The sequence below is a fragment of the Physcomitrium patens genome, chromosome 11, assembly GCF_059467195.1.
Source record: "Physcomitrium patens ecotype Gransden chromosome 11, ASM5946719v1, whole genome shotgun sequence".
In the NCBI taxonomy this organism is placed as follows: domain Eukaryota; kingdom Viridiplantae; phylum Streptophyta; class Bryopsida; order Funariales; family Funariaceae; genus Physcomitrium; species Physcomitrium patens.
This window is the reverse complement of record NC_143420.1, coordinates 15,671,637-15,693,887: the sequence shown is the minus strand read 5'-3', so window position 1 is coordinate 15,693,887 and position 22,251 is coordinate 15,671,637. Positions and strand designations below refer to the sequence as shown.

The 22,251-nt window shown below is 38.1% G+C and overlaps 3 protein-coding genes across 3 annotated transcripts; 2 read left to right on the top strand and 1 right to left on the bottom strand.

The window, feature by feature from the left end:
• Positions 1 to 5,454: 5,454 nt before the first annotated feature.
• On the bottom strand, positions 5,455 to 7,835 carry LOC112289108 (3-deoxy-manno-octulosonate cytidylyltransferase, mitochondrial). The gene is made up of 8 exons (XM_024534059.3): positions 7,715 to 7,835; positions 7,285 to 7,542; positions 7,034 to 7,079; positions 6,689 to 6,772; positions 6,292 to 6,460; positions 6,132 to 6,183; positions 5,852 to 5,969; positions 5,455 to 5,717 (listed from the first exon to the last, which is right to left on the bottom strand). The coding sequence occupies exons 1-7, from the start codon at positions 7,784 to 7,786 to the stop codon at positions 5,868 to 5,870; spliced, it is 783 nt and encodes a 260-aa protein (XP_024389827.2). The 5' UTR covers positions 7,787 to 7,835; the 3' UTR covers positions 5,455 to 5,717; positions 5,852 to 5,867.
• Positions 7,836 to 13,015: 5,180 nt separating this feature from the next.
• Positions 13,016 to 16,416, top strand: LOC112289018 (putative homogentisate phytyltransferase 1, chloroplastic). The gene is made up of 8 exons (XM_024533894.3): positions 13,016 to 13,860; positions 13,985 to 14,346; positions 14,467 to 14,625; positions 14,778 to 14,867; positions 15,013 to 15,210; positions 15,376 to 15,546; positions 15,688 to 15,792; positions 16,178 to 16,416. Exons 1-8 carry the CDS (start codon positions 13,740 to 13,742, stop codon positions 16,217 to 16,219), a joined length of 1,248 nt encoding a protein of 415 aa, XP_024389662.1. The 5' UTR covers positions 13,016 to 13,739; the 3' UTR covers positions 16,220 to 16,416.
• Positions 16,417 to 17,137: 721 nt separating this feature from the next.
• On the top strand, positions 17,138 to 19,511 carry LOC112289020 (transcription factor TT8). The gene is given in 8 exon segments (XM_024533896.3): positions 17,138 to 17,343; positions 17,345 to 17,614; positions 17,750 to 17,852; positions 17,938 to 18,009; positions 18,089 to 18,163; positions 18,299 to 18,628; positions 18,724 to 19,011; positions 19,123 to 19,511. Coding segments are annotated over 8 exon segments (1,449 nt in total). The 5' UTR covers positions 17,138 to 17,155; the 3' UTR covers positions 19,246 to 19,511.
• The last annotated feature ends 2,740 nt before the right edge of the window (positions 19,512 to 22,251 follow it).

Here is a 22,251-nt window from a genome sequence, read left to right as displayed (position 1 = left end):
TAAGCTACAGAATGGTTTTCCTCAGCAATTTCATGGAAGAAAAACCTTTTGACAGTGGGTTGGACCTTGTTGAGAATAGAACTCTTTAAGTAGTTGCTAATGGTCAATAGAGTACAAGTGTTGTTAAGGATATCCCATAAGGTAGGATGCTGGTCTATAGTACATTAGAGTACAAGGGGAGGGCTGGTCCTAGGAGATATCCCATATGGATTGTAGCACTTGGTACCTTGGTACTAGTATATAAGAAAAGGGTTGGCATGGGAAGAATTATCTCATACCACACTCTATTTGTTATAGTGCAACCTTGCTGGTCCTAACTTACTTGTGTGGAGTATGCTTTCTATGTTTCAATAGGTTATGGGCCCACATTCTCTTACCAAGTAAGTTGTTATTGCATTTTATTTTCTTTGTTGCTTGTTTGGTGGTTGAGATCTTATGGTATAGTATTACTAGTGTTTTGTTGAAGTCATTACTCCTGGATTTGTGAGTGTATGAGGTTAGTGCAAGACCTTGATAGTGTCTTTGCTGAAGTAACACTAGTATTTGAGAGTTTTATGAGAAATTGAGTCATTTTGAGTGAGGTGATGTGAGGGAGATGTTTGAAAGCCATAGAATTACATGTCATAGCATTTCCCACCATTTAGACGTGATTTGGACTCAAAGTATGCAAAAAGTTGCAAAACAGCGAATTCTGAGTTTGTAGTTCAGCAATCTTTGAGTAGTCATATCTTTTGCATTACAACTCCAAATCAAGAGATTTTTGGACCTACTTGTAGCTTGAGATGGCATCTTTTGAGAGTGATAGCTTGAGAATGGTAGAAAAGTTTAGAGGTGACAACTTTCACCACTGGAAGGCCAAAATGGAGCTACTTTTGGCGTCATTGGATCTTTGGGAGATAGTATGTGAGGAGGAAGAGGCACCTGGATTAGAGGCAAGCATGAAGGAGCAAAAGGACTTCAAAAGACGAGAGAAGAAGGCTTTTGGCATAATTGCCACCAACTTAGATGAAACCAACTTTGCTCATGTCATTTCTTGCAAAGGAGCAGCAGATGCATGGAAGACTCTTTGCAATGTCTATGAGAGTAGGAATCTTTCCAATGTGCTATGGTCAAGGCAAAAGTTCTTCACCATGAAGATGGAAGAAGGTGAAGATCTCATGGCTCATGTAAATAAGGTAAAAGCACTTGCAAACCAACTTGTTGTTGTTGACAAGCCTTTACTTGAAGAAGATGTTGTGATGACATTGCTCTCAAGCCTTCCGGACTCCTATTCCTCCCTCATTGTGGCATTGGAGTCCATTTCAAAGAAAGACCTCGCTTTGGACTATGTCACGACAAGACTAGCCCATGAAGTGACCAAAAGAAAGCAAAAGGAGTCTATTGGGGAGCAATCAGCACTATTTACAAGACCAACTAAGGCAAGTGCCCCTTTTCAACGTTATCCTCCTAAAACTTGTTACATTTGTGGAAAACCAGGCCATTTTGCTAGAAATTGTTTCAAGGCAAAGAGAGGAGAAAGAGAGAATGCCAACAATGTTTTTCATGATCATGGAGGTGAAGACTTTGCATTCATGGCAAAACAAAGTCCTTCCATTTTTGATATGAGCAAATGGATTGTGGATTCCGGATGTACCAAACACATGACTCCATACAAGTGTTCATTTAACACTTATCAACCAATTCAAGCAACCAACGTTTGGTTAGGTGATAATTGTATGGTACAAGCCATTGGAATAGGCACCATTGTAGTGGAGGTGGTGGTGAAGGGCATAAGCAAGAGAATCACTCTCAAGGATGTGTTGCATGTGCCAAAGATGAAGAAGAACCTCCTTTCGGTGAGTAAACTTATAACTCATGGGTACAAAGTGCAATTTAACATGAATGGATGTTTTGTGAGAACCATGGAAGGCAAAGAAGTAGCAAAAGGGACTAGGAATGGCAATCTCTATATTATCAATTACAAGAGGATCAATGGAGTGGAGGTTGCTGCCTTTGCTGAATTTCCATCAAATGAAGAGAAGATGGGCATTTGGCATCAAAGACTTGGGCATTTGAATGCCAAAAGCATGAAAGGGCTTCAATCCAAGGTAAATGGCATAGACCTTGGCCATTCTACGATGAATCTTGCTTGTGAGGGATGCATTCAAGGCAAACAATATAGGACACCATTTCCTAGAGGAGTTGGAACAAGAGCAAACCAATTGCTGGAGCTTGTGCATTCGGATGTTTGTGGATCCATGAGGACACCATCTATGAGTGGTAGTGAAAAGTGGGAGATGTGTCCAAGTGGGAGTAGTGGTGTGTTTGTGGACACATCTTCAATTCTAGCAAACAAACAAGAAGATGAAGAAGAGCATTCTCAAAGTGAAGAAGAAGAGGAAGATGCCATGATAGAAGAGCCCAATACTATGAAGACTTCAATTCCAGCAAGATACAACAAGGACAATGAAGAGAATGAAGATGAAGAATACCAACAAATGAGTAAGAGAAAGCACTCCATGAGTCATACAAGGCAGCAAGAGGTGCAAGAAGGCTCATCTTCTTTGCATGAAAGAAGATATCCAACATGCGAGAGAAGACCACAAGGTGAATGGTGAAAGAACCACATCTTTCCACAACAATTGGATGTAAGTGGGTGCTTAGAACTAAGAGAGATGCAAACGATTGAAGGTCAACAATGGGCTATGTATTCTTTGTTTGAGTGAGAGCCATATCTTTGAATAGCAATAGACAACCAAACATTGCAAGGTCGACAATAGGGGCGGAGTATTTGGCAGCAAGTCATGAAGCAATGGAGGCAATTTGGTTGACGTTGTTATTGGAAGATATTGGACTTGTGCAATTTGAAGCTACTCCATTGAGGTGTGACAATCAAGGATGTCTTGCTTTTGGAAAGAATCCAAAGCATCATGCAAGAACTAAGTACATTGATATTCAGCATCATTTCATAAGAGAGAAGATAGAGATGGAGGTTATTGATATGATGTATTGTGAAACCAAAGACATGATGGCTGATTTGTTGACAAAAGCCTTAGTTAGAGAAGGACACAACAAGTTGAGTAAGGCATTAGGATTGATAGCTAATTGACCAATAGCAAAGTGGGAGTGTTGAGAATAGAACTCTTTAAGTAGTTGCTAATGGTCAATAGAGTACAAGTGTTGTTAAGGATATCCCATAAGATAGGGTGTTGGTCTATAGTACATTAGAGTACAAGGCGAGGGCTGGTCCTAGGAGATATCCCATATGGATTGTAGCACTTGGTACCTTGGTACTAGTATATAAGAAAAGGGTTGGCATGGGAAGAATTATCTCATACCACACTCTATTTGTTATAGTGCAACCTTGCTGGTCCTAACTTACTTGTGTGGAGTATGCTTTCTATGTTTCAATAGACCTGGCAACATTGTATTCTCACATCTTAACCTCTACATAACAAAACCAACATACAGAGTTGGCTATGTCCCTGGTTTATGGATTTCTTGATTTTTCCTTTCTTACTTTCTTTTCAACACAAATGGGGTTCATGGATTTCTACAGTGGGGGGGGGGGAGGGGGCAGCTATTGAACAAGATAGCTAGGTAGATACCCAACATGCCTTCCAAAAAGAAGGGTATCAAAAGGCAGTGAAAGAGGGTTAAATCTGTTCATAGTAGTCATGGAAGAGGTTTATTATAATTCTTGAGGTCTGAGCTGAGAGGTCTGTAAAGCATCATGCTTACAACAGGTAATTAGAAACATGTTCCTGCTAAACAACTTGTTTATGATTAAAATTCAGTCAAAGATTTAGGATCCAAGTGGCATTTGCTATTGGCAGGATGATTGTATGGGACATGCTTGGATGGCACACCACAAAAGTGAAAGTGAATGAAGCATAATTATAACAACTGGGACAAGATCAAATTTTGCTTGTCTCTCCTTTTGTGAGACCTTGCATCCTACCCAGTGTGTACTTGACAACTGGACAGAGCTGCGGGCCGGCCAAAAAGTTTTTCCCCCTTTCTTACCTTCTTCATTCAACTCTGCTTGTCAAACACTCCAAATCCCAGCCCCTGTTCCAAAAAAAATTGGTTGCTCAAACCTTTGACAAAGTTGGGTTCACTCCCAACTTGACTAATGGCATCTGTGAAGAGCTGGTACAAGTGTACAGGAGGTAATGATGTGCTTAAATTGTAACACATCTAATGCCACGTAGAAATTTCTTAGTCGACGTGGTGCCTAGTGTGCTTGGTTGCTTGTTAAAAAAAGCTTCATCTGAGTAAAGGCTGAGTCTGAACCAAGGCATTCAAGGCTCCAGGTCAATAAGTCTGGGCTCTGCTTCTTCTGCTCCCACAACACAAGCACTGGCAAAGCTTCGACAGAATCTTCTGAGTAGTTGGTAAAAGGCTGTTAATGGAAAGAGTTAAATGAGAACATGTGAGACAGAAAACAGTAAAAATGAAACGAAGAAATTAATCTCCAAGTACAAAAATGAATTCGAAAGTAGCGAATGCTGAAGAAGACCCTGTACAGATTGACAGAAAGGCGTACCCTGGCAATTAAGAGTTGCAGCATTACTCAATTTTCTGGAACTTTCCACTTAATACAAGCGGCTGGAAGTGCTGCAGTTGTATGAATTATTACTTACCGTGGAGTTATCACAGGAGAGCCTGCGTCGATCAGTAATGGTCGATGACGTCCTTTGGAACGTTGGCAATCTTTCTTTTTATGGTGCCAATAATGCGACGTACTCTGATTGTTAATGTCTGTTAAGCCACCTCCTTTCTAGTTATGAAGAATTTGACCTTCTATCCCAGTATCTGGATCTTTGATCTGTTCAAACCCTGTTTCTGCATTTGTATGTTTGTTGCTATTATTATCGTCATCCAATGTGGAGGAGATCACGCCGGTATAATTTGGGTAGTGTGAGAGTTATTTCAGCTTCTACTATGTGTATATGGGCCGGAGATTCGAGGTGGTGACATGAAGTTCAGACATAGCTTGTGTTTCCATCGTATTTTCAATTAATACTCTTGTTATTATTTGCCTCTGGTTTGAGATCATAACGCGTCTCAATTTCTCGAGCCAGAGCACCAGGAAGCTGGTGGCGACGCAATACCACTCACTTGCCACTCCACATCCAAACCGTCTTTCCTTACCAAACGCCCTGTCTTGTTTAGATATGGTGCACCTACATGGTAAATCAAGCACAATCTTGGGCACGTCATCTGATCTTCGCTACTGCCACAAAACCTTGTGGCAGTGGTTGATCTTCCGTTATACAGGACATTGCTGATTGTAAAGGGTGAACAATCGTGCGATTCTCCCATCTTTTGCCCCATTCAGTGATTCCTCAAAAGCCTGTTAATTTGCGTACTGCTGGGTAGGAGCTGCAAGATGGGTACATCACCTAGGGATTTTGACAAACAACTTGATGCAGTTAAGAGGTAGCTACCACAGACATCAAGAGAAGAGCGGAGTGGAAACTGGGTTGTTAATTTGCCGATTGCCAGCGAAACACGACTAGGTCGGATTAGATAATCAGTCTTGCGGATTGATTGTTTCTCATTCATAAATCTGAGAAGGAGATTCTATATGTCTGGTGCTTTTCAGAGTATCTACTGCACTCGATCTACAAAACAGGCTAGTCAAGGTGATGGGGCCCGCATAACAGCTTCAACTTCGGCAATGTCACCGGGTGTCAACTTCGTCTGCTTCATGGTCCACCTCACCTACACAGCTGAAATTCGCTAGGGGTGTTAAATTCCGACCTTACGAGCAAATCCAAGGGACGAGAACTAGTTTACTAGCACTCACTTAACAGCGTGGAATAAATCGGTTGAGAAAATAAGTACGGGTATGTACGAGGCCGACCTTCAGTTTGTGGTCATTATTTTAAAGAACCTAGTAGAGCTGGCTCAAGATCCTCCTCTAACTGAAGAGAAGATGGTGGCATACTAGCGTACGCTCTCAGAAATTCCGCGTTGTGACACTGCCACGAGATCAACCAGAAACATGTCAACAGATAATAGTTACTAGAAAATGGAATCAACGCAGTACACGGAGACCGCCAAATCGATCATTTGCTCATTCGGGTTTTGATCTGGTATTTAGGACCAATTTCATTTCCACAAGCACTGGCCAAAACTCCAACCTGCATGCCAAGATGCCGCATGTATGGGAAAACTGGATTTAAGGTTTCTTTTCTGCACACAAGCAAAGAGAAGTGTAAATCTCTTGTGCAACTTTTGCAGAGTGAGATGAGGCTAAGTCCGAAATATAAAGCCATTGCAGCACACAGATGTGAGACTTACTTGTTGGAAGGTATGAGGGCACGTGAAAAGTACAGGGCGAAGCCCTTTTTGTCCACAATATTTTTTATCCAATTACAGGCACTGGCATCACATTGATATACTTGAACGTTCACAACAATGTCATACTCAGCGGCGAGTTTCTCAAGGGCCTCATTGCATCGCTCTGTCCCTGCGATAAAGCACAAAATCCATCCACAACATGCGCCAATGAGAAACATGAGAGCACCCATTCAGGAACCCGTTTTGCTGAAACGAAAAATGGTGATCCAACACAAGGAGTAAACTCATCCTGAAGATATTAACCCATCTGTTGAATCCCTCTAGTAGATACTCAGTAATACTGCAAATTATGATTTCAAGCTTAACCTAAACTATGCGAGGTGAAGAGTAAGCGCACCGCTCAAGCAATTCTCCGAGGTCATGACGTCGGCGCCAAACGCACGATAAAAATCAGCAATTCTACCGTCATCAATGGCCACCACTGCACCCCAGAAAGTGGAGTACATTCAATCATCATCCATGCAACATTCGATTGCTAGTATCCAAATGCAGATCTGCAACTAATTCAGTATTCAAATCCATTCTAATGAAGAATTATGATGGCAAAGACCCAGCCAAGTCCTTTTCATAATCAAACCCTTTCTCGATCCTTTTAGAGTGCGAGATTTAGGGTTTTTTTCAATATAATAAGAATCCTTAAAGTCAAGGACTCTGGCAATGGCTTCAGATAATCAGAACTAACCGACAGCTTTTAGTGAAGTAAACTGCTTCGCTTGCTCCCACGTCCTCTACACAGCTCAACCCCGTTACTCTAATTCAGTCCAAAACTAGTTCAGTGTTATTACAAAACTAAAGCTAGGCAGGATCAACAAGAAACCTAGCAAAATTCACCTCAACGAATGAAAGAGAAAGCAAAAGCAACTACAGTCACGCAGCAAATTCATTCAAAGGGTGTGCAGGATCAGTCAAATAAGGTTTAGGACAATAAGGAACCTGAATCATGGGTATGTCTGAAATGTGCACAAGAGGTTCGCCTTCGAAGCGAGGTGACTTGTAGCGCGCAGGGATGATGCCCACCACGCGAGGCCGGGACTTGGGCCTCACCTGGAACCAGTAAGGGTTTGCGGCTGCTGCTGCAATGGTGATGGCGCCCACGGCCACTGCCGCGTGCACTAGCAGAAGTGCCGACGAGGAGCTGCCCCCGTGAACACCCATCAAGCTCTTGCCGCTCGTTGGAATGCCTGGTATTCCCTGCAAGCCATCAACCCATCCATCCAGCCATCCCCACACGCACGCAACCTCAATCCTCCAACACAACACATCCACACCGCAGCGACACGAATCTCCCCATCCTCTGCCAACCCAACCCAACTCAACAAATTGCCAAAATTCTGCAACAATCACGAGCACGGTTTCCAATCACCTGTAGTGCCAGAGCGGGAGACTGCGAAAACTCCAACGCGGCCCGTTGGAAGCCTCCGCAGCTCATCTCCATGTTGAAGCTCGCCAAGCCATCATCCCAGCTCCAATTCCAGCCACCAGGGACGGCGATCGCTTGGACTAATTGGGATCCGCATCGGAACCTATATCGCGAAGGCAAGCAGGCAAGCAAGCTCTGATCAGACAGTCTCTGTGTGGGTCTCTCAGAATCTATGTCTGTGCGCTGCCTCGGTGACTGTGTCCGCCAGTCTACCGAACCTTGTTGCCTTTCCCGAGGTCCCGTTCGTCCGTCTAGTCTTCTGTTCGCTCGCCTGCCCACTTTCGTCCAATAGATATACTTCGTTCGCCGACTTATGTTCGTCTATCATTCGTCCACTTTCGTTCGTTCGTTCGTTCGTTCGTTCGTTCGTTTCTCGTTCGTCCTCTCTTCCTTCGTGGTAAGGGTTAGGGGGGAGTGTGTGGGAGACTTGTTGGGCCACAAGGTGGACACACTGTGTTGTTGCCCTTTTGTTAATGCTAATTGTCAAACTGCCTAACAATTGTCAAACAAACAATGGAATTGTGCGTTTGTCATTTCAACACTGTCTCATTTGATTTGATTGGAGCAATGAGATTGGGTTCAATATCCTCATGTCTGTCACTACTGTGTAAACTAGGAACATTTGTTTTGTTATGTTTTATTGGATTTTCTTTTGAGGGTATTTTAACGACCATGCTAGCCAAAAACAAACTTTGGAAATTTTATTAACATAATTTTGGGTATGATTAATTAAACTGGGTAATTTCAAATTATGAAGGTTGTCAATTTGTTTTCTTTACATACTTACATACATACACACATTCAACTAACTTATTTATTTAATATAAAATAAAAATAAAAACTTAATTCTTGTTTGGAACCTATTAAGTAAACTTGATCCTACTTAAAAGAAAATAAAGAGAATAAACATGCTGATGTGCTGATGTAAAATCTGTTATTGGTGTAAACTTTTGTAACAATTCTGAAACCAAACCTAATTAAACAATATTTTGTGAAACGCATTAAAACAATTTATTGATGCACTAGATATTGGCAATAAACATAACAACAAATTAAAATTATATTAGATTCTATCAATTTATCTTAACATTCCTATTAAGTATTTAAAACCAAAATGCACATAGTTTTATTTTTAAATTATGTAGCTGTAATTTAACGTGATGTTTATTTAGAGTTCATCCTATTTGTTTTACAATTTATAAGTATTGAACTGTAAATCTGTACTTTAATTGAAGGTGTCACGTTCTAGTAAAAAATCATTCCACACATTCAAAATCATTACCAAAATTAAATTTTAGTAAATAAACTTAATATTAAAAAAATTACTAAATTTAATATTAGTAATAATTTTTGCGTCTTTGGTGTGTGTATGTATGTATGTATGTATGTATGTCAATTGCAATCCTGATAAATACATACAACTATTTAACAGATCATTTGTGGTATTTTTTGAAGCCAGCAAAAAAACAATCTAATTCCTTAAAGATGCTGAACGAATTATTTTTGAACACATATTAAGGATTTTTTTTTTTTCCAATTTAGCATAGATGAATGAAAAATGAATTTATATCAATAAGTATCAATATATTAATTTAAAATTTTACTTCATTTATGGAATAAATTCATACTTTAAAGATATGGTATTAACATCATTTGGCTAGAAAATGTAGTCTTGTAATCAAATTCGATTCTTGTCGTCCTCAAAAATTAAGTATTAAGTTTAAAAACAAATGTCAAATTAGCATTAGTGTCATCTTTTACATCAATTTTTTTTGTTGACAATAAATTCTAACGTTACTTAGAAAATTAGATTTAAATAAATATTTTATGTATAATAACATTAATTTTAAAACATGTAAAATAATAAATTATTATATTTGTGTGTGTATATATATATATATATATATATATATGCATAAACACACATAATTACACATGAAAACATTATATTGATTGAAAAATATATATGTATTATTACAACAATCTTTTATTTTTAAAAAACATATTTATTTCTTAAGTAAATAGAAATATATAGAAATAGAAGTAGGTAAAAACATACTAGATAGATAGTATCTTCTTTTAAAAAATTTAAGGCGCTTCTTAGATATAGATTAAATATTTATACTTTTATAAGTATGCCACATAACTATTAAATCTTACTCCACAAGTTTTATATTTATTAAAATTTGCATTAGAAACAACTTACTACCTAATGCTTGGGCCACAAGCTTTGCAATTCTACAAAACCTTCCAAAAGACCTTTTTGGTACCTCACATATATGAATGCAAGAGCAAGGCCATTCTCATTTTAGTAATACAGGAGTATATTGTCTTCTCAAAATTTTGTCTTAATTTATTTAATTATTAAAAAAATATTTTAAATCTATTCAATTTTTTAAATATAGAATATTTTGATAAATTTGAAACCTTAAAATTAAAATAGAAATAAAATAAAATAAAATCATGTTATAATATATCTATCATGACTTTGTAACTAAATATATAATAAAATTTTAATAAATTAAAGAACCACTTGATTGCATGATATTTTCACAAGCTGCTTTGAAAGTATACTCTTCTATGGTTGAGTTATTATTTTACGTGTTAAAATGTTATGAAAAAAAATAAAGAAGAATAAAAAATGAATGGTATTCATTCACAATTAACATAAATTAAAACATTCAAATTCAATGTGTGTTTTATTTTTTTAATATTAGAAAAAAATGATATCCAATTAATTACAATACAAGATATTTTTAGTCTTAATATCTTAGTAGAAAAATATTAGGACACATAAAATCTAAAAAGAAAAATTTGTATATTTATTTGCTAATTTATAGAACTTTGAATAATACATAAATATCTAATCTCTTTTAAACTATTTTAGAATTTCATACAATAATTACTTCATCTTTGTAACCTTTGATTCTATTAACCATAAAAAAATTATTTTATCTCCATGAAAATTAGATTTAAAAGGACTCAACTTTTTGATAATTTTTTATGTAAGTTGATTCACTCATTAAATTATTATAGTTAAAAAAAGTTGGAATGTAATAATGTCTAAATTATTTTAATACATAAAATATTGTTATTAATGATTTTTTTATTCTAATGACTTTATATGATCTATAAACAAATGTATCCTAACAATGATCAAATTGTGTTGAATTTTTTATTTTAAAAAGAATTTATTTTTTCTTTGTCTCAATTTTTTATATTTTTTTCCTATTGATTCTTGCTATAATTCTTACCAACAAGCAATAGTGACCAATTTATGGAGTAGAAAACTACCCAAGTTTTATATTTTCCAAACTTTGTTTGATTTCCAAAATATAGATATTTTTTATATTTAGAAAAAAACACAATCAACAATTGATTAACAATTTGCCTTGAGCTTGTCTCCTCCATGTATTTATTTTAGTATTTTTGTGTAATGTGAACCATATAAGTAAAGCTTCATACTTTATCCTATGTATTGAGTCAAAACATTTTGCCATTTTTAATTATAAATTAGAAGCAATATATTAGACTACTTTATAGTATCCAAACTCCAATATTTATTATTTTATTATTGTTATTTTTTTGTCTTCTTCTTTTTGCAATACAAATCACCTTCATTACTTGATTGCATTTTGTATGTTTTGGGATCAAATTGAAAGTCTTTCACTAGGCCAAAGAATGGTGTCATTTCTCTAGAGTTTTTGCTTATTAAGAGTACAAATATATGAGTAATTGTAAAGCAGTACATATTATCTTTACAAATTGAGTAAAAAAGAAAAAAGAAAAAGTAATTGTAAAGCAGAATATATTATATTTTATTCGTATATTCGTTTGACTTCATTGAAAGTTAATGTGTGCTCTTCCATTAAATTACAAGTATCATGCACTTGCTGCATTTTATTTTCATGCAAAACGATAATGTCAATTTATATATATATATATATACATATACATTCAAAGTCCAACCACACCAAGCTGTCTCCAGTAGTACGAAGCGGTCTCAATTATTTGTACCACAGTGTGCCAAACCTTGCTTATCTTACACCATTTTTTTGAACCTATTCTTCTTCTTCTTCTTTAAAAAAGAAAAAGAAAAAGAAAAAAGTAACCCATATAAAATTTGGTTATGGACTCACAACTTTGCAATTCACCTTCACTCGTCTATATCTAAGGAATTTATTGAACCTTAGGCCCACTGATTTAATTATTGGTTAAAGCCATAATCCGTGGACCTAGCAAAATACAGGTGACATCTTTTGGATTGTTCCTCAAAAATAGGGTCTCACAACTTGAAAAGGATATTGTCACCAAAGGTTTCCAAGGTCAAAACTTTAGCAATTTAATAGTGGAATAAACAAATCAAAAGGGATGAATGAAAAATAAACCCATCCATCCAAAAGGAGCCTCGGTTCTTCACCTCCTTCTAAACATGCATTTGCATGTTTAAAGATCCTTACTTGGCAAGCCCACTCATGGATGTGTCACAGCGTGACACGTGTTTTCCACGTGTCGGAAGCATGACAATACAAGTGGATGGAATAAAAAAAGGAACGAAGCAGAGGGTTAAAGCAGCTATTTAGATGAACAGAACTCACTCTTTTGTGTAATAATTGGGTTTCTAGAGTGTCCAGTCAAGAATATATACTCTCATAAATAACTGCTACATTCGTTCAAGTGTTTGCTGCTGTTGTTTCTTTGAGATGGCAGAGGTTTAGATATTTATAAACGTTTGTATATATATATATATATATATATATATTCACACAAAATTATACTCATTTGAGGTGGAACTGAATGGCAATTATCATTTTTGTTTGGGTAGGAGTGAAGGATTTCAAACATTTTATCTTTGGAAGAGAAAGGAAGTGTATATGAAAAAGTACATCTATCTATTGTAATATCACATTTTTAAATTCTTGAAGTGCAAATTTCTATAGGTACAAAACATTTATACCATTTGGTGGAATAGTAGCATTGCATTGATCACCTTAATCATTGTATCCTTCTCTTGAAGAAATTGCAAAATAAGCATGTTTACATTTGTTGACCGAATCAAACCAAGAAAAAAGGATTCAGCATTTCTAGGGAAAACAATGCATCTCTAACACATTCAAATTCGACTCATGTAAATACATGTGTAGGCAACTTTCTACGCTGGTTTTGGCCAAAATCATGTCGCCCTGAATGAGAGTTGAATGGAAGCTCATCATATTGTCATCCTTTTGGTTGAATTCGGAGCGGTTAAACCAGCATTGTAAACCCTAATCTGGCATCCCCAGCTTTGAATTTTGAGCACAATCCTGTTTTGAAGGACTTTAAACACAGGCTTTTCGTTGCAAAAACAAACCCAGGTGGCACAACGGGGTGGAAAGCCAAAGGGAGGCACATGTGGCAGCACCTCTTCCGAGCTTCCTTCCTGCAATTGGGTCCTCCGCCTTTGATCCTGCACTGCCACTATTACTAAACAAATAAACCTGCATTTCTCATCCTAATAATCAAACACAACCAAACAAAAATAAATCTTCCGTGGACAAATGATGTAGACCTCCCTGCGATCGAAGCCCAACGCTTCCGACTCGTCCTATCTGACGAAGGAGTCGAGCACTAGGTCGCAGCTTTTTTGCAGTCTGACGAGACTCACAGGTCGCAGGCTTTTCGTCAGTGATGGTTAACTACTGGAGAGAAATTTCTGTTACTTGTCTTGCATGCATGTTCCCTGTGTTGTTGTGAGTATCTTCGACTGCGGAGCCTCAAGTTTGTCTTCGTTTCTGGCTGTGTTGAATTTAGCGAGAGTCAGAGAGAGGGGGTGTGTAATGCGGGAGTGAGAGTTGTCGTGATTGTCTCGCCAACAGGTCGTTCTCGAGAATACCCGCTTGCGTTATTTTCTGATTTCGTTGCGGGGTTTGGAGGTTTTATTCTGATTGTGTGAGCTGGGGGTTGCCAAGAGCCTCCTCCCGCCGACGAGATGGTAGCTATGGAGGCTGTGAGACTCGTGCTTCCGATTCCGGGGAAACTCGCGGGCGCTGATGCTCGTAAGCATCGAGCTGCGCAATGTCGGCTGCAGGGCCACCTCGTCTCGTCGCATGGTGCTCTCCCGTTACACTCACCATATCCTGTTTCTGTTTCTCTCCCACATTAGTTTGCCCTTGAATTATATCGATGTGTTTGTGTGAATCTGACGGCGCTTTGGTGCGACTGTTCGATTACCAGAGCTGAGAAGCAGAAGAAGAAGGCCGTTGCAGGTGACCCCCCTTGGTCTGGGCTCTTCTAATGCCCTTTTTGGGAGCCATTGCAAGTCGTTGCTATTGTCGCAACGGATATTGTACACCAGAAGTTCACATGGCCGGAGGGGAATTTCAGCAACGGCCAGGCCCATGGATGTCAACGACGGCTCGGTCGCACGCGACGCCAAGAATTTGATGGACGCTGGCGCTAGCTGGTTCGACGCTTTCTACCGCTTCACGCGTCCCCACACCATTTACGGCTCGGCCTTGGGCGTGATATCCGTGTCTTTGCTCGCAGTTCAAAGTTCCGCTGATTTTACCGGCACTTTTTTCGTAGGGCTTCTGCAGGTTCATTCTTCTATGCCAACTCCAGCAACTTCGACAATCTGTGTGTGCTCTGTTTGCCACAATCTGTACACCATATGGAGTTCCTCGAATTAACATTTTTGATGTGGTGTGTGGGTCTAGGCTTTGGTCCCTGCGCTTCTGATGAATGTTTACATCGTGGGATTGAACCAAATTTATGATATTGAAATTGACAAGGTCAACAAACCGTATCTTCCTTTGGCTTCCGGTGAATTCTCGCTTATTACTGGTATCACTCTGGTGACCATCTGCGCAGCTTTGGTAGGTGTCTCCCTGCGAGCAGCTTTCCATCTTTGAAGAATTTTTTTTTATCAACTAACTGTTTTCGTGAAATTGGGATTCCTTTTCAGTAATGTGAGGCGAGTTTGTGGTTGAGGGGTTACCTGATAGACTGAACGTGGCGCTCGCTGCAGAGTCTCGCAATTGGAGTTGTTGTGGGATCCAGGCCTTTGCTCTGGGCTCTGACTGTGAGTTTGGTGCTTGGGACGGCTTACTCAGCAGATGTACGTGACTTCAAATACTCCCCTAAATCTGAACTTCTTCTGATCATTTAACTAATGCAGGCTACACAGAACAATAATGTTAAACCGTATTCGCGTAGCCGTGAAATTTGTGGTCTTATTTGTGTTGTTCTTTCCTTCGTTTCAGATTCCGTTTTTGAGATGGAAGAAATCTGCCGTTGCTGCGGCATCCTGCATTTTGGCTGTGCGAGCGGTCGTCGTGCAACTGGGCTTCTACTTGCACATGCATGCTTCTGTGCTTGGACGATCAGCTTTATTGACAAAGCCGTTGTATTTCGCAATGGCCTTCATGTGTTTCTTCTCCATCGTCATCGCTCTAGCAAAGGTATTTGTCGTTCTACAAGCACAGTACCTAAAAAGAAATAGAAGTACATCATTCATTCACACACTGACACACACACACACACACGCACATATATATATATATATATATATATATATATATATATTTTTTGGTTTTAAATCAACGTGAATCTGGATTGGATGACAGGATATACCGGATGTTGAAGGAGACAAAGTGTTCGGCATTCGGTCGTTCAGTGTAAGGATGGGTCAGACTAAGATTTTCTGGACGTGCGTTGGCCTACTCCAGTGTGCGTACGCAGCAGCTATTACATTTGGGCTCATATCTTGTACAACTCTGTGGAGTAGAGCTGTAATGGTATGTTTCGAAGTAACCACACAATCACCTCCACTAGTCTTTGTCGTTGCTAGATCTTTTTGTTGACTATGAGCGTTGTTTAGCTCCTGTAGCTCCTATTATATAAGTCACTCATGTTCACTTTCAAATTTTCTCCGGCAGGGACTTGGCCATGCTACGTTGGCTGCTGCCCTATGGTTCCGGTCTCAGAATGTGGACATGAAGAGTAGATCCGCTGTTGCGTCCTGGTACATGTTCATCTGGAAGGTGAGTGCTACTGTTATGTGTGTGTTTGTGTGTTTTTCTTTAATCTCTGTGTTCTTCGTCTTCTTTTATTTATTTATTTCTGTTGGTGTTTTTAGTCCTTGTTTGGGATCAAGTCAATAGACTATGGTTCCCTTCGAAAGGTAACCCGAAGGTTTATTCGATAGTTGGTTTGAGGTTTCCCTTGAAATAAACCCGAGGGGGCTCTTCTCACTCTCGGAATCAGTGAACCACACAGTAGTAGTTACACATTACTTTGTCTATGAACCTTTGGTCTCCTTTGAAACGGTTTCCAAAACTACACACTTCTGGATTGAAATGAAAATTTGCGTCGCATGATTCGAAGCTAATGAAAACTAACAGTAATTATTCTCCACTTCCTCTGCAGCTGTTCTACGCCGAGTATCTTCTCATTCCCTTGATACGGTGAAGGACGAAGCCAACCTCCAACGTGAGTCTACGAATTTAATTTCAGCAGAAGGATAAATTTACCATGTAGGCTGGAGTCATGAAGGATAAATTTACCATGTATGCTTCAATTTTTAGCGAAGGAGCTGTCTACCAGCGCCCTTCCACCGAGACTCTTGTAAACAATCTCTTGTAAATCTGGAGTTGCTATACTACTAAGCCCTAGTAACTTGTTTATAGTTTCTTTATTCTTTAGGCTCTTTGGAGATCAAGACATGGTGCTACATAATTCCCTTCTAAATCTGTGTAGGGAAGTGTAGTGCCGTGAGGTGCAAGAGTGCGGGTATTGCGATGTATACGTGAGTGTTGGATTCTTCCAGATTTTTGAGTATCCTTGTCCCTTAGGACTTGATTAATCGAATGTGTAATATAAAGAGGGGATCGGAAACTGTCACCATAGAAACTGTCACCATAGAAACTCACATCCTGTTTCAGAAAGTCTCGAGACTGTCGGATACTTCCTCAGTTGAGGGGCATGCAATGGGCATTCCGTATTGATAGCCACGGTGAATTTTTGTGCACGTCTACGGCGCACCAAGTTGTCGGCATTTGGTGCTCACAGTAATCCGACTCCGATGATCTAGCAGAGAATGCACCGCTTACGACCTAGTCCACCCGTGGGCCCTACTACAACTTAAACAGTTCCCTCACTTACCGACAGAATTGAGTCGGGCTCCGTCTTGTGAGCTTCTCTCGACGGTTTTGGGTACCAGATCCTGAGAGTCCAAACCTTGCGGACTTCCTTCTTAAAGTGAGTCTTGTACCCCCGAATGATGTCACGAGAATGCTTATACTTCCAACATATGCAGTTGTTAGAACACTCGAAAGCATGTAAGAGCCGATCTTTATAGATCTTGAGCTCTAGCAATCTTTCTCTCGGATGAGAGGCAGCTTGGAGATGGAGTCTCTGAGTCCTGCAACGGGGTTTGGAAATTCGATGCGTTTGAAACTGGCCGTTGCCACGCACTGTCTTGGGTGGACTTATTCCATCTTCTGGAAACTGATTTCCGAGCAGCAGTTATTCCCTTGGAACCGACACTCGTCCGGAAAGAATTTCTGTCATGTAAATGTGGACCGACAGTAAATAGCTTGACAATTCCCTCCTGTCGACTAATTGGTACTTCTCGGTGGATAGGGTGCTGGTGTGGGGCGAAGGGTTCCACAATAGTTTGAACCCAAATTTCGCTCTTCGTCGTTCGGAGCAGTTACGCAATTTTTTCATTGCAATGAACGCCACCAGAGATACAGCTGCCCAGAGAGTCTCAGCAACCCCGCCGCCTCTAGCCCCGGAAGAGATTTCCGCGACAGAGTGGTTCTACATGGGGTCCATGGCGTGTTCGTTTGCAGCAGGTGCCGGGTACTCAATCTCATGAAACGACCAACCTTAAATCTCTTCCGCCTATTACGCATGAATGCAAAATTCTAAAAAATTCTCCCTCCGACTCGGATATTCTACCTCACACAGATCTAAATTTCTTTCATCTATTGACAGGTTTCCGGGGCGTGTGTTAGCAGAACGGTCGTTTATTTGGCACTGCGGGCCTGTGGGAGCAGGAGGCAGTTCCAGAGTATTCACCCGAGAACATCTTGCGCAGGTTCTCAACTACCCTTGCCAGTTTGATTGAGCAAGTGCTAAGGCTGTTGAGAAGTGCCCTACTAACATGAATTGGTTTGGTGCAGACGGCTCAAATTCAGACAATTGTTTGCATCCCGGCGCCCGATGGAGTCATTGAATTCGGCACAACAGCACTGGTAATATCCACCCTTTACTTACTCTAAATCAGTGCGCTCTAACTCCTCCATTGTAGTGATTTATGACAATGGAATGCAGGTGGAGAAGGACGTGCAATTGCTGCAGCAGCTACAGTCAGTGTTTCAAGACAACTCAGGCTCAGGCAGCGCCAGGGTGAGCATCCCTTCAGACTGGCTAGTAAATTTGAATTGATATCTACATTGCAGATTTCCGGTCCACGTCAAGTGATGAAGACTACGACGGACCATTGTGGCCATGTCCTGACCGACTCGAATGACAACGGGACAGACCAGAAGAAGTGCCTTCAAAAGATGGAGTCCTACGGATCCTATGGCTGTGCTACGTTCGAGTCCAAAATTCCAACAGCACTTGCTAAAGGCAGCTCTCTTTACGGTTCCACGTGCACACGCGACCAAGAAAGAGGAGGTACAAATCCAATACTCAAACGAGGCTGAAACCTCTGCGCAGTTGTACTCCGGCATGCGGTCTTTCCGTGGGGGTCCCTACTCTTCGGGGGGCTCCAGCATCAGTGCGCATGCGAGAAATGAGCGCAACCGGCGGCAGAAGCTCCACGACCGCTTCATGACGCTCCGAAGCCTGGTTCCCAACATCACTAAGGTAGTCAAATCCCTCAAAAAAACACACAAAATCATATATCAGCTGGCGAGCTCCTTCTCGCAAATCTCTGATCATGTTCTGCGATGTCGATGCAGCCAGACAAAGTGTCGCTGCTCGGAGACGCCGTCCTGTACGTCCAAGACCTTCATCGGCGGGTGACGGAACTCGAAGCAAGCAAGGCACCAACCCCCAAAACACCAACCGAGCCGCGCGTCGAAGTCACCATCGAGAAGAACACGGCATACTTAAAGCTTTCTTCTCCGTGGCAAGACGGCCTCATAATCCACATCCTGGAGCGCCTGCACGACTTTCACCTGGAGGTCGTCGATGTATCTGCTAGAGTTTCGCACGACGCAGTGCTCAACGCCCAACTGAAAGCCAAGGTGAGTGACAACACAAGGTACTCAACCTAAATGCATTTTAAAACCATCTCTCGCCATCTCTTTCACCCAACTTGGGTTGTTCTGATCGCCATCTCGGCATGCGGAGCGCAGGTTATGAGCTCCACCGATGGCGACGACAACGACGATGATGAAGAAGAGGTAGCAAAAACAGCATCAACCATTGAAGCAACTTTGCTTAGCACTATTGCAAACGTGATGTCGAGTGCGCGGTAAGGATTCTAGGAATGTAGACGTGAGGTGGCTATCTTACGATCACGAGGCTTCGTAGATAGATTTCGAGATTTGTGATCGAATTTATTGCAGAATTGTTTCCCGACAACTAAATAATCTTATCTAGTCACTACATTGACGTACTATCTAATATATTATGTGGCGCTTAAAAGCTCACTAATAATTATTTATATTTGAATATTTTTGTAATGTTTTTTTAATGGCAACAGTTATCAAAGCAAGCTCAAGGAGCTAATTCTAAATTTGTTCATGTTATTGCACTATACATGTATGATATATAAAGTTGACATCATCTGACATTGCTATAAGATTAGATGCTTTCATGGCACCTTCATTTATTTGAATAGCCTAGTCTAGACTTCAAATGTTCACTACATGTAATTGCATGTGAAAGTGGTCCAATTTCAATTTCTTAATAAAAGAAAGTAATACGTAGATTTGATGTTTACATAAGAGATCTATTCTTGTTACGAAGGCTTTTGAGATAATTAATACATCAACTTAGAATTGAAAAATCACAAGAGAATATTAATTATGTACCTTTTGAGAGAACAATATCAAAATGCATCTAACAACATTGTTATAAGATACAATGTTGTGCTCATGATAAAATTTCTACTATTTTGTGTTCCAATTTGTTTGACAATATGCTTGAAAGATTGTCCCAATTGTATTTAGACATCTTGAAGATCTTTTGTGGAGATTTTTGAGTATCTATTGACAATGGTGTATTATCACTTTTTATAAGATAAATTAGTATTCTAAGTTGCAAGATAACATTGGTCTAAGTGACTACAAAACATTTATTGTGCAAAACCAAAGTAGTTCATAGATAGTCAACTATCACTCATTGAACACCTTCTTAGATGTTGTCTAGTTTGAAAGAAAAAAAAAAAAAAGAGAAAAGAAAAAAAAAAAAATCTAGTGGTTGGCAAATACATTCATTTAGATTCATTGATTGCATATATAGTAGCTAGAATACTATTGGAAACATAAGTGAAATAGTGTATAATAATAAAAATTCCTAATTAGCAACAATAATGGTTGATTTGATGTTACTATAGATATTGGGAACACACTTTAGTGATCCATTGATGTTAGGATTATATTTCTTTACAAATAGAAACAACCAAAATTTTGAAAGGTATATTGAAGCTTAGTACACCAATATTGTGAAGCATTAGCATATAGAAAAAGTTAATTTTGTAAATATAATTTACAATAATAATACACAAATATATTTAGATAAGCTTTACAAATTTTAGGTGACAAAAGAAGATAGAGAAAACTTTGTTGGAGGTATTACATTTGTAATTGAATTGATAACTAATAGCTTAAAATTTATTAAGAAGAGCAAGCATGGATAAATATTTATTTAAATCAATTCAACAAAGAAAATATTTTTTATTGTATATTGTATAAGCAATGACATGAATTCTATAATTATCTTATTGTCAGACAATGAAGAAAAAATTTAGTGCAAATTTGGATATTAAGAATGACAATAACTTAACTTGCTAATCTAATTGTAAGTGGCAAGCAATTATATACCCAATAAGAGACAAAGATAGTGGATGATTGTAAGTGTACTATAAATTTAAAAAATACTAATATCCATCAATTTGGAATAGACATCAATAAAATAAGAAAGAATATCTTGTCATCTATGTGGTGTTAATCTAATAGTATATTAAAAAGAAGGACATTTCATGCATTGTATAAGATGCCACAATAATATTTAAGGATAATCTACTTGATACCATCTTTTGTATGTTATTTGATAGTTGCATAACATTGTGCATTTATAAAAGTGTTGATGGTTTGTAATATCTTTTTATTTAAATTGAAGGATTTCTTAATGCAAGTATGTTGACTTATAAATAAATATTATCAATGATATGCAAAACACCTTTTTTGAATTAGTGGTTATAAAATTTACTATAGTATACAATATAAAGGAGTGACAAGTAAAAATATATAGTAGTGATTCATTTACTAATCTTTCTTTGAAAATCCATTAAAAAAATCTTATTTACAACCAAAGTAGATCAATTTTATTATAATACAAATTTTAAAGATTATGAATTATCTAAAAATTATTATTATTATTATTTAAAGATCTATACTATATGTATATTTTTAACAACGAGAAATTTTCTCATCAATATTTGAAATTTCAAATTTTCTTATATTTACTATTATTATATATATATTTTTAAAATCAAAATTTTGCATGTGAAGATTATAGACACAGATTTTTTAAACTTCTGATAGTTTTTTTTACGAAATTTATTTATGAATAACGTTTTAAATCTACTATTATCATTATATCAAATTTTATCTATTCATCTTGTAATTATCTAATCTTAGGTTTTCCTTTGCTATAAAGATAGATTTTATGACCAGATTAAATTTAATATCTTGATTTTCTTGCAACAGTATAGTTTAATCTTTTCTTAATAAAATTTCATGTCAAATAATAAAAATGGTATTTTTTTCAAAAATAAAATATTATTAAGATTGTAAAAGTTACAACAGAAGTTCTATCCTGTGCTACTTAAACAGTATCAACGTTTGAATTTTCAATTTTGGTATCCACACAAATTGATTAATAATTTTTTTTAAAGGTGATTTTAATTTCGTAAATTTAATTTAGTTATTCCAAATTCATACATTATATCCAAGCACCAATCTTACAATTTTGCAACTAATTTGTGAGAAATCGTTTGATTTCTATTTGGATTTACTTAGAATCTATCACATATTAAAAAAAAAAAAAAAAAAAAAAAACAGTATATTGATTATGATGTTAAAATCATGCAAAAAATATTCTTAACCAATTTTTGATTTTGCGTTAGGTTTCCAATTCTATTTGTTAACAAAAAAGAAAGATCTTCACAGATGTGTGTATACTGTTGAAATTTCAGTAAAATATTATTCTTATTATTATTACTATTATAATGTATACATATTTTTATTGTAATTTAA

Coding starts and splice junctions, on each gene's coding strand:
- LOC112289108 (XM_024534059.3), bottom strand. CDS start 7,786: ATGGAGATGAGCTGCGGAGGCTTCCAACGGGCCGCGTTGGAGTTTTCG. Junction 7,543..7,714: donor CTCCCGCTCTGGCACTACAG/GTGATTGGAAAC, acceptor GATGGCTTGCAG/GGAATACCAGGCATTCCAAC. Junction 7,080..7,284: donor CAGACATACCCATGATTCAG/GTTCCTTATTGT, acceptor TGAGCTGTGTAG/AGGACGTGGGAGCAAGCGAA.
- LOC112289018 (XM_024533894.3), top strand. CDS start 13,740: ATGGTAGCTATGGAGGCTGTGAGACTCGTGCTTCCGATTCCGGGGAAA. Junction 14,626..14,777: donor TGACCATCTGCGCAGCTTTG/GTAGGTGTCTCC, acceptor CGCTCGCTGCAG/AGTCTCGCAATTGGAGTTGT. Junction 14,868..15,012: donor GGACGGCTTACTCAGCAGAT/GTACGTGACTTC, acceptor CCTTCGTTTCAG/ATTCCGTTTTTGAGATGGAA.